Raw genomic sequence first — 12006 nt, 5'->3', positions numbered from 1 at the left:
TACACCACACTTCCTGACACCAAAGCAGTGGGAACCACCTCGGTCCCCAGGACAGCAATTCCACGGAATAAGACTCAGAGCACATCCACGAAACAAACACTGCGCAGCTGTCATAAACAAAACAAGCACCCGGCCGACTGGAAACGCGACAGTCGAAAGCAAAGGAAGTGTGTGGAACAGTATTTCTGCGGGATCGTCTGTTTAAAAAAGACCGACAGGAGAAAGTCCAAACAAAACAAGCACCCGGCCGACTGGAAAAGCGACAGTCGAAAGCAAAGCAAGTGTGTGGAACGGTATTTCTGCGGGATCGTCTGTTTAAACAAGACCAACAGGAGAAAGTCCAAACAAAACAAGCACCCGGCCGACTGGAAAAGCGACAGTCGAAAGCAAAGGAAGTGTGTGGAACGGTATTTCTGCGGGATCGTCTGTTTAAAAAAGACCGACAGGAGAAAGTCCAAACAAAACAAGCACCCGGCCGACTGGAAAAGCGACAGTCGAAAGCAAAGGAAGTGTGTGGAACGGTATTTCTGCGGGATCGTCTGTTTAAAAAAGACCAACAGGAGAAAGTCCAAACAAAACAAGCACCCGGCCGACTGGAAAAGCGACAGTCGAAAGCAAAGGAAGTGTGTGGAACGGTATTTCTGCGGGATCGTCTGTTTAAAAAAGACCGACAGGAGAAAGTCCAAACAAAACAAGCACCCGGCCGACTGGAAAAGCGACAGTCGAAAGCAAAGCAAGTGTGTGGAACGGTATTTCTGCGGGATCGTCTGTTTAAACAAGACCAACAGGAGAAAGTCCAAACAAAACAAGCACCCGGCCGACTGGAAAAGCGACAGTCGAAAGCAAAGGAAGTGTGTGGAACGGTATTTCTGCGGGATCGTCTGTTTAAAAAAGACCGACAGGAGAAAGTCCAAACAAAACAAGCACCCGGCCGACTGGAAAAGCGACAGTCGAAAGCAAAGCAAGTGTGTGGAACGGTATTTCTGCGGGATCGTCTGTTTAAACAAGACCAACAGGAGAAAGTCCAAACAAAACAAGCACCCGGCCGACTGGAAAAGCGACAGTCGAAAGCAAAGGAAGTGTGTGGAACGGTATTTCTGCGGGATCGTCTGTTTAAAAAAGACCGACAGGAGAAAGTCCAAACAAAACAAGCACCCGGCCGACTGGAAAAGCGACAGTCGAAAGCAAAGGAAGTGTGTGGAACGGTATTTCTGCGGGATCGTCTGTTTAAAAAAGACCGACAGGAGAAAGTCCAAACAAAACAAGCACCCGGCCAACTGGAAACGCGACTGTCAAAAGCAAAGGAAGTGTGTGGAACGGTATTTCTGCGGGATCGTCTGTTTAAAAAAGACCAACAGGAGAAAGTCCAAACAAAACAAGCACCCGGCCGACTGGAAACGCGACAGTCGAAAGCAAAGGAAGTGTGTGGAACGGTATTTCTGCGGGATCGTCTGTTTAAAAAAGACCAACAGGGGCTTCCCTGGTGGCGCAGTGGTTGGGAGTCCGCCTGCCGGTGCAGGGAACGCGGGTTCGTGCCCCGGTCTGGGGGGATCCCGCATGCCGCGGAGCGGCTGGGCCCGTGGGCCGTGGCCGCTGGGCCTGCGCGTCCGGAGCCTGTCCTCCGCAGCGGGAGAGGCCACAGCAGTGAGAGGCCCGCGTAACGCATAAAAAAAAAAAAAAAAAAAAAAAAAAAAGACCAACAGGAGAAAGTCCAAAAGGACACATATCGGGCTATGATGTTCTTGTCTGGGAAGAGGGCTGTGAATCCAGCCGAGTCGGTGCCATTTCGGGCAGGGGCCCGGAGCCTTCGACCCCCTACTCGGTGCTGGAGCCCACCTCCCCAGCCCCACTGTGCCCCCTGCCCATCCCCAGAGACGCTGGGAGGACAAAAGGACCAGCGAGTGTGAGAGAGGGAAGACGCTCCGTCAGCGCCTGGGCAATGTCGCACACGAGAGCTGGGACCTTCCCACCCTCGGACACGGGTCTGGAGCTTCTTCACACCGACGCAGGGAGCTGTCGAGAAGGCCGACACAAGGAGGTTGCCCCACCAGCGAGAATGACACACCACGTCTACACCCAGGATCACGGGCCACGACCCTAGCGTCTACACCCAGGATCACAGACACCACCCCAGGGTCCACACCCAGGGTCATAGCCATGGCCCTGGTGTCTACACCGACACCACGGCCACGACCCCAGCGTCTACACCCAGGGTCAACAGATGTAACCCCAGTGTCTAAACCCAGGATCACGGCCACAACCCTGGTGTCTACACCCATGGCTCACAGATGGCCAAGGTCACCAGAGAAAATGTGTGAGATCACCCAGGGAACTGTAACCCCTAAGGGTTGGGCAGGGGAAAAGGAGTGCAAGAGTGAATGAAACTGGAATACCAGACAGGGAGGATACAATTCTCAGACAACCCTGGCACCTACACCCATGGCTCACAACCAAAACCCTGGCATCTACACCCAGGGTCACAGCCATGACTCCAGCATCTACAGACAGGATCACGGCCACAACGCCGGCATCTACACCTGGGATCGCAGCCACAATGCCGGCGTCTACAGCCCCAGCCAACACCAACAAGTACCCTGTTAAAGCCCTGGGTCACGACGATGCTGAGAGAGTGGCTGGTGCCGCTGGCTGCCAGGGCGGGTCCCCGGGGGCCCGCTGTCCAGCCAACCAAGGAAGGGGCTGTCGACGCCTCGGGCTACACAGGCCACGACCCCCTCCAAGCAGCCGTGCCTCCCCCAGGTGCTCTGGAGACCTCTGGGCGCAGCCCGGTTTACAGACACCTGGACAGCAGGGCTGACCCGGATGCCCGGGCACAGCGGGCAACCCTGACGTGGGGACGGCTGACGAAGGACCCACCCGAGAGCAAGACCCCGACGCCCCAGCCAGACGGGAGCCGCCCGAGGCCGGCAGCCGGCAGGCTGGACGCGGCCTGTGGACGGACGGGCGTGGTGGGGCTGCTGTGAGGATCGCCTCCCGTTTCAGAGACAGACATGCGGGGTCTGGGGTGAAAAGAGTGAGCGGTGGGTCGGTGTTGACACTCCCGGGGTGGGGCGGGCAGGCAGAGGTGACAGGACGTGGGCCACGCTGGGACGGCTGTGTGGTACATCTACTGTTTCTACATCTGTCTGAAATTGCCCACGAGACGGGGTTTGAAGCTCAGGCACTGGGGCTGCCCCGGACCGAGATCAGAGGTCGCGGTGGCACCAGCTGAGCGTCCGAGTCGGGGTGACGGAGGCCTGGCCTGGGTGCCCGTGACCCGCCGTCCCCTCTCTGGTCCGTGGAGCCTCTGGACGGGCTGCCCCGGCAGCACAGGCCCCAAACGTGGGAGCAGATGCGACAGGTGCGGGGCCCGCCTGTCGGGAGACCTGCCCCGAGGCTGCTCTCAACAGCCCCCCGAGCCCCCCCCGAGGCCACGTGCGTCACACTCTCCTCTACAGGTTTCCCTCCTGCTGGTTTCAAGCCCAGAAAGTGCCGCCCGGGTGGAGACAGGACGCAGCGCGACACGCAGGGCTGCGCTCGGGTGCACGGCTGGAAACACGACGGCGCGGCCCCGGCGCCCCCTCCCTGGCGCCTGGCCCACCTCTTCGGCCTGCCGGGCCTGCACATGCTGGTCCAGGAAGGTGCCCTCCAGCACGGAGCCCACGATGGTCAGGCCCTTGCCGGCCTTGAGCTGCGAGGTGAAGGACAGCAGGCGGGGGTGCTTCACGCACTGCTCGGCGTTCAGGTTCACCAGCACCAGCACCTGTGGCCTGCCGGGGCGGGGGGCAGGGAGCTGTCACCACGGCGACTCGCCCCCACTCTCACGCCAGGTGAGCTGCCTGAGACCCCCCCCGGGGGCCACGCGCCCCAGGCTCCCTGCCGGGCAGCGGGCTTTCCGTGCAGCTAGGCCTCGGGTTCTGCAGGGGCAGCCTCCCCTCCCTCCTCCCAGAGGCGAGAAGACTGTCAACGCCCTCCCTCCACGGCAGGCCCCCGGCTGGGTCAGCTCGCCGCCCTCGTCCCCCTCCACCCCCGATGCATGACCAGCGGGCGCTGAGACCCGAGCTGACCAGCCCAGGCTGACGGGGGGGTGGGCACCGTCTTCTCTCTGCAGCCTGCTTTTAGGAACAGGCATCCGTGGGGTCAGAGGGCATGGGGACACTCACCTCCAGTTCTTGGTGTGGAGGGGGCCGTGCTCCACGTGCAGCAGGGCGTAGCGGGCAGCGTTCAGCGACAGCCCCCGGATGCCGTCGCCCCACTCCTTCTCGGCCCTGCAGTGGGGGTGCAGTGGTGAGGCCCCGCCCACAGCGCACCCAGGTGGCCACTCAGGGCCTCTCGGCGCTCCTGTGACAGAGGAGGGGGCTCCCCAGAACGGGCGGGAGTACGAAGCAGCAGGACATGGGGAGGGGCACCTGGTGGCACGGGGAGGGTGGCGGCGGCACTGGCACCCACGCAGGATCTCAGAGTCGGGGTCATCGATGGGGCAGAGGAAGAGGACGTGGGGTGGGGGGGGGACTCTGACTCACAGGCCGTGGACCGGCTTACCAGCAGGAGTGGTCACGGCCCCCAGACCCTCCTTCCAAGCCACCCTGGAAGAGCTGGGAGGGACTTCAGGCAGTGTCCCTGGAGGCCCTCCCACCCCCCATGCCCTGAGAAGCCCACCCCAGGTCCCACCTCCCCAGGGCCTCGCCCCCTGGAGGGGTCCAGGGGAAATGCCCCAGTGATGGACCAGGGGCTCTGAGATGCACTTAACCGGCCCACCGTTTCGGTTTTCTACAGTGTACCTTTCAGAAACGTCTATTTCTGAAAATCCATTGTACATCAGTGCTACCGTTACATAGATTTCAAAGTTTACAAGGAGCACTGCCGAAAAGTACGTTATACTTACACACAGATACACGCAGATAAACCTAACGAAACGGCGTAACAAACGTGGAGTCGATTAGAAAGAGTAAACGTGGTCATCCACTGGTGAGGAGCTCACAGGCAGAAATCCACGCAGCCCCCAGCAGGAGGCGCGGGCTTTGAGCCCTCCGCCGCTAGAGGTCCCTGAGCCCTCACCCCGGGAGAGGGGCCGGCGGCAGCTCACCCACGGTACTCGATGTACTTGTAGATGCAGCCGGCGATGAGCATGGCGCAGAGCGCGTAGTACCAGGAGCAGATGAACATCAGGGCGAAGCACAGGCTCATGCCCAGGAAGGAGAGGGTCCTGGGGGACACGCAGCTCAGAGGGGGCCCACCTCACCGCCCGGACACCCAGACCGGCACCTGAGCAGCCGCCTCGGACCCCAGCAGAAAGCCTTGCTTTGGTCCCATCAAGAGCACAGCAAGGATGCTGGGACCGGCTTCTCCACCCGGACCATCCCAAGGGCTGAAACGGCCCCGAGGCGCCTACAGGAGACCCGGCTCGGAGACCGGGCTGGTCCCACGACGGCTAGCCAGGCACCCAGGTGGCAGCTGGCCCCCAAGACGCACCGCGTGCCCCAGAGAAGGGAGGGGACCGGGCTCCCCACGGCCGCTCACCAGTGGTAATACTTGAAGCGCGGGCGCCAGTTGGGCGTGCGCAACAGGGTCTGCAGGGCGCAGGCCAGGTTCACGAACATGTAACACATGAGGAAAAACCTGGGGACGTGAACAGCGGCGTGAGGGGCGGGCCAGGTCCCGCAGGGTCCCGCTGAGCTGCCTGAGCCGCCGCCACCTCCCCCGGGAGCCCCCTTGCCCACATCGCGGTCCCCTCCCGTGGGGTCCGCCTGCCCCGTCATCCACCGCCTGGCCCCCTCCTCTGCCCTATGCCCTCCCGTCTGCCGTCCCCTGAGCAGGGGCCTCACGTCCCAAGGGTGGCTGCCAACGGGGCCAGTGGCCACTCACATGGAGAGAATGGGGGCCACACTGTCCAGAGAGGCGATGAGGATGCCGGTCTCACAGATCAGGGCTGTCAGCAGCAGGGCCCACGTGGGCTCCCCGTTGGCCTTCCCGTGGCCAAACACCTGCCAGGAGAAAGGCAGGTGGGCTGGGGGCCACGGGCGGGTGGCCGCGGCGGGCGTAGGACGCAGGAAAAAGAGCTCATGTTCAGGCGAGAAGCCGAGCTAGTCGGGTCCAACCCAAAAGAGGTCTCAGAGTTGCGGCAGAAACAGAGCCGGACTTTTCACGACATGGCCTGGACCTCACCCAGCCACGTCCAGGAAGAAAACCCGACACCCAGAGAGCAGACGGCGGCCCAGGTACCGTCAGACCCCAGACGCCCTCATCGAGCGCAGGCAAGGAGGCGACACCCTCGAGCACTGGACGGGGCTCTCCCCACAGCACACACCCGCTGGGAGGATTCTGTGAGGGCCCTGCTGCAGACCCTGGGTCCTGGAGCACAGCCCTGCGGGAGGGCAGGGCTCGGGAGGCTCTCCCACCAGCCTTTCCCCTGCGCAGCAGTCCTGAGAAGGGAAATTCAGAACATGCGGCAGACACAGGGCGGGACAAGAAATGCAGGCCTCAGGGTGGGCTGCCAGTCTGGAGGCGGGGACGTGGGTCCCACCGTCTTCAGCCGTAAAGATCACGCTCCCGGGCAGGATCTCTGGCCCCTCCTGACGCGCTCCTTCCAGGGGGGAGTGGGGGGGGTTCCCTGCTCTCGGCAGCGGGCTCACCTGCAGGAAAGGGATGATGCCATCCCGGGCGATGGCCTGCAGCAGGCGTGGGGCCCCTGTCAGGCTCTGCAGGCCAGCCCCGCAGGTGGAGAAGAAGGACCCAATGACGATGACCCAGGGCGACGGCCAGGCCAGCATGCCAATGACGAGGTTCCCCTGCAGGGCCTCCCCGAACCTGGAGGGGCGGCGAGCTTTCAGACCCGAGCTGGAGACAGAAACCTCCTCCCACCTGCTGAGTGGGGACGGCCTCTCCCGGGAGCCCCCGCACCCCAGCTCTACCGGGGTCTGAGGTCACTGTGCGGGCCCCCAGCTCCAGGCTTGAGCGGGAGACAGATGCACAGATCAGACCCCAACACGTGGCCACAGGGCCACCTGCGACACACAAAGCTAGAAATCCTGGGGTTCTCAATCTCAAAGCTAAAATCACCTTCGAGAAAACCAGCCCTGGCCCCAGAAATTCCCAGAAGCCATAAACGAAACGCACTTATCTCGTAAGATCACGCCTTCGATGCAAGCCCCGAAAAGCACAATGCAGGACAGGTCTGCGGCTCGGGTCAAGGACGCGGCGGGCATGACGCAGTAGCTGAACCAGCCCCGGACCGACCCCACACCCTGCCCACCCCGCCCTGGGCCCCGTGCCGTGTCCTTGCTCTATGGGGACCTTAGGTCAGTCACGATGGGCCTGGCCTGCAGGGTGACCACCACAGGCACCGGGCTGGAGACCTCGCTGGCTGGAAAGGGATGAACTCAGTGAGAAAGGCTCCACTGGCACCTCACAGCCAGGGAGCCCACCTGACAAGACCGTGACGTGAGCACACGCGTGGCTACACGTTAGTGACGCGTCACGCTGTGGTTACTACACGTGGCTCTCGGACAAAGCCACGTTCTACCACCAGCCCAGGCTGGCGTCCAGGAGTCTGTGTTTATTTTCCAAAGTCAGGCCAACGCCAGCCCAGCCCCCTCTGAGAACGGGTGTGTGGCCAGAACTCCCCAAAGCAGGGAGGCCCGCCCGGAGGCACAGAGGGCCCGGCAGTGAGTGGAGAAGGGCACAGAGCCGTCCGACCCTCTGCACCCGGCCCCCACGCTCGACCCCCCAAAGATACAAATGAAAGACGTGGTCACGATGGCCAGAATGGTTCCAGTGGGGATGGACTTCTGGGCGTCCTTGAGGTCCCCGGACCGGTTAGAGCCCGCCATGATGCCTACGGAGATGGAGGGAGAGCCAATGGGCCACAGGGACTGACGGCACCTAGGAGATGCCACCCACCTGCCCGCCTGCCCGCCCACCCTGGCCCATCTGGGGCAGTCAGAACGGGCCTGGGACTTCCTCATGACGCAAAGGAGAGACCCCCAGCCCGCACGCCGGGCCTCACAGAGCCAGGCTGGACCTCTCTTCACGTCTTGGGTAGGCTGCTGCAGGGCGCGTGGAGAGGTACCCAAATGTCCCCCACGCTCTCCACGGGGACAGCCAGCCCAGCTGTGAAGTCAGTCACGGTGGAGGCTAGGGCACGGCTCATCCCAGACACTTGCCACGGACGCCAAGACCAGACCTGGCCTCCGTGTGCATCGCCCCCGACTGCATCCCCACCGTGATCTCCATTGATCCCCTTGGCCGGGAGCGAGAAACTCCCTGGAGAGTGAGGCCAGGTGCTGACTCACTTCTGGGGCCAGGCCTGGGTCAGAGCGTAGCTCAGCCTCAGCACAGACTCCCCGCTGGCCTCAACCCTCCTCCTTCCCACGTGGTGACTGGCCACCGCCTCCGCCGCCGCCGCCCCCCACCCCGCACCGGTCACTCCATTTGGCACATAAAGTGTAAGCGATTCCCACTGGGACCAAAGAAAATCCAGGTGGCAGCAGGTTCGTTCGACACCTGTGATCCTATCCCAGGCGTGGCCTGACGCGCCAGCACAGAGCCCGTGGGTGTGCCACGGGGCGTGGAAAGACCCACATCCAGAGAAGGTCTCCCCGCCCTGATCACTGACAGCGGGGGGTCAGGGGTACAGGAGAAAGACCCCCCAGGGGCCGCATCCACACCCCCCCACGCCCGTCCAAGTGGCACCGTGACCCCACCTTCGCGGGGAGGCTACCTGCCCCAGCTCCGGGCCTCGGGGAAGGCGGAGGTGAAGTTTGGAGCGGGGCAAGCAGCCCCTGGCAGGCCAGCCTCCCGGAGCGTGGGGACAGGCCTGAGTGGGTGCCAGGCACGAGGATGGCCCCGGGCCCCTTGGTCGGCCAGTGCCAGCCTGGGGGGGCCGGGGCTCCACTGTGCTGGGCCAGGCTGAGGAGCCCCCAGGAGCAGGTGTGCGCCCACGGGTGCGTGTGTGAGCGTGCGGACCAGTGTGTGCGTGTGCACGTGTGGGGGACTGTGCACCGGGGCTCTCCGGGAGGTCAGCAGACTCTCTTATAAGGACAAGGACGCTGCAGTCCCCGGCCTCTGACGGCCCTCAGGTCCACTGCTAAGGGCCAAGGTCGCAGGGCCACTCCGAATACCCTGGGTCTCTCACAAGAACACGGACAAGCCCCCTGACGCCCATAGCTCCCGAGCCCCCGGCTCAGACACGTGGGGAACGGAGACCCCGAAGCTCATCTTTGAGCCAAAAGGAAAAGAAAGATGGGGCGGGGGTGGGCGTGTTAGAGCCGACCGGGCCCTGACCCGCCGGCCCTGACCCGCCGGGAGCACCGAGGCCTCACCGGTCACGGAGGGGAAGTAGATGCCGACCAGCATGGTGAAGTAGGTCGTGATGTCAGTGAGCACGTAGGGCAGCCCGCTGGCTCTGCTCTCCTCCGGCACGGGCACCGAGGGCACGCCCTTCTTCTCCACAAACACCCCCTTGTCCGCGTAGGCACTCCACAGGTTATCTGGAGGGGGAACAGGCGGGTCACGAGACTCCACACCTGCCATCACGGCTCCGCCATTGGGTGGCCCATCCCCACCCCAGCCTCCAACTTCACACCAGGACAAGGACGACTGACCCGGAGAAACTGCCCTCTAAGAAAACCATCCTCTCCTAATCTCTGAATGAAAGATTTTGGTCTTGACTTTGGTCCTTAAGTCAAGTCTGATGAAAAAACTTACCTCGTACAACAATCTACCCCTGACAAGCTGCCTGAGGGGACCCCACCCGTTAATCATTTCCCTTATCAACATGCTAATCCCCCGTGCCTGCCGCTTTGCAATTCTAAAGATAAAGGGTCAACTTCGAAGCCCTTATCTGCTGCCTGCAAGATTCACCTGGCGTCTACGCTCTGGGGAGAATCAGCCCAGAGAGACCCCAATGGGCCAGCAGCTGGGGGCGGGGTGATGTGGCCACAGGTTGGGCGGAAGGACAGGACCCAAGGGACTAGGCTCAGAAGGCCCGGCCCCGGCAGAGACCCGCCGGACGCTCACCCAGGAGGACGCCGCTAACCACACCGGGGATGCCCTGGATCTCCGTGACGTTGTTCTGGGCAAAGTACTGGTCGCAGGAGATGCTGGCCGTGGATCCGTTGCAGAAGAGGCCCCAGAGCGCAGTGGTCGCCGAGCCGTTGGTGGTGGCGTGGACTTTGGCACAGACGTCGAAGCTACGTCGGGACAGCGTGCGGTTCCCCAGCAGACAGATTCTGGGCGGGAGCAGGTGGTGAGACGCCTCGCCCACCGCTCTTCTCCGTAACCGAGTGGAGTTCGCAGGTCCCTCGTGAGGCGCTTCGGACCCCCTCCGCTCAGGGCGACAAGGGCATTCGCATGAGGGACCGGCCCTCAGCAGGTTTCCAGCAGCACCGGGCCCCGGTCCGTCCTGCCGCCCTCCGCTCTGGGGCGCCTGACGCGGAGTGAATGGCCCGCGTGGCGTGTCCACGTGCGCAGAGCGGCCGCCCCCCACCCCGGGCTCCTCCTGGCCCAGCCCGGTGGGGCCGCACGGGGGCTCGCGCGCTCGCTCTGTGACCCGGAGCTACCCCGTTCCTCGCGGCATCCTCAACCGGAAGGGGACAAGAGAAGACCCCGCTCAGGGGCTTCCATGAGGACAGGGCCACGGCCGGGAGGAGCTCGGTGCTGCTGGAGTCACCAGGCCTGTCCTGTCCTCGCAGACAGCACGGCCACGAGAGCACCGTGACCTGTTCGCCCTCGACCCGGCCAGAGTGGGGACGTCTGCGGACACAGGGCGCCATGCCCAGCCCAGCCAACGTGGTCAGCGGTTAAGGCCCGGGCCACAGACTGGGGCGGGAAGCCGGCCCGGAGCCGGGCGGAGGACTCACGGGATGTCAGGTGGGTCGAAGGCGGTCTTGACGACGCCGGCATAGATGGCAAGGATGGACAGCACGACGCAGGCCAGGAACACCAGGGCCAACTTGTTGACGTACTTGACGCCCACGAAGACCACCGTGGCCATGAGGGCCAGCGTGCAGGTCCCGTACACTCGCATGTTGTGTAACAGGGCTGTGGCCTCGCCGTCCGCGCCCTCAGCCCGCACGATGGCTGCGCTGGGGGAGATGTAGGTCTGCAGGGCAAAGCGAGGTCAAGAAGGGCCGCCCACCCCTCCCCAAGGTGACCGCACGGGCGCGCGGGGCCAGGCGCGCCCCTGCACCTCCCAACGGGCCCTCTCTGAGGGGGCGCGGCACCGGGCTCCGCCCTGCCCGTGAACCTCCACGCCAGCAGACGCCTATGGGACACACCCTCAGGTCGCGCGTCTGCGGCCTGGACAAGGGAACCCGCCCGAAACATTGCACTTACCAAAAAAATCTCAATGGTCCCCAAAATGTACATGGCCCCCGCGAACGTGGTGCCCAGGTAGAAGCAGAGGCCCACGGCCCCCCCGAACTCTGGCCCCAGAGACCGCGATATCATGTAGTAGGAGCCGCCCGCTGCAAATACGTCAAACGGGAAGCAGCGGGTTACGGACCAGCCGCTGACCGTGAACACAGACCTGCTGGGGCAGACGGCCTCGTCCACGGGATGGGGAGCCCGGCCGCAAGGGTGGAGACACGCGCCTGAGTCCACAGGCGCCCTCCCCCTGCTGGCGGCTGTCTTTGGAAGCTGTGACTAAAGGAGGGCGAGCCACAGTCAGGGGCCTGGACCCTGACGGCCGTGCCCGTACGAAGCCTGTGGCTGACATCACACCCGAAACCTTGACTCAACTTTCGCCCAAGAAGATTTAAAATACCAAGAGCTCTTTAGTCATCCTTTGTGTGTCACACCTACGGATACAGTGACACCCACGGCCTCGCCAGCCCGTCCCTGGTCGTCCTGTCGGTCGGCTGAGACCCCACTCGGACACTGACCAGGGACCGTGCGTGAGACTGGGCACCTGGAGGATATCTCAGGGTGCAGCCCCCCCCCCCCCCAAAGAGCAAGTAGTGGACAGCGTGAACGCGACAAGAAAATCCCTGGAAGCGTTTACGTAGATTC

General features: G+C 63.2%; 1 protein-coding gene across 1 annotated transcript in view; it reads right to left on the bottom strand.

The window, feature by feature from the left end:
• SLC12A7 (solute carrier family 12 member 7) overlaps window positions 1–12006 on the bottom strand; it is a 44313-nt gene that overhangs the window by 12806 nt on the left and 19501 nt on the right. The window contains 12 exon segments of the mRNA XM_032625666.1: window positions 3599–3767; window positions 4161–4265; window positions 5084–5203; window positions 5518–5616; window positions 5863–5981; window positions 6630–6804; window positions 7114–7171; window positions 7733–7831; window positions 9318–9485; window positions 10015–10226; window positions 10857–11098; window positions 11332–11462. Coding sequence (XP_032481557.1) covers window positions 3599–3767; window positions 4161–4265; window positions 5084–5203; window positions 5518–5616; window positions 5863–5981; window positions 6630–6804; window positions 7114–7171; window positions 7733–7831; window positions 9318–9485; window positions 10015–10226; window positions 10857–11098; window positions 11332–11462 — 1697 coding nt within the window.

The sequence above is a fragment of the Phocoena sinus genome, chromosome 3 (assembly GCF_008692025.1).
Source record: "Phocoena sinus isolate mPhoSin1 chromosome 3, mPhoSin1.pri, whole genome shotgun sequence".
NCBI classification, from domain to species: Eukaryota; Metazoa; Chordata; class Mammalia; order Artiodactyla; family Phocoenidae; genus Phocoena; species Phocoena sinus.
This window is presented reverse-complemented; position numbering and strand designations above follow the sequence as displayed.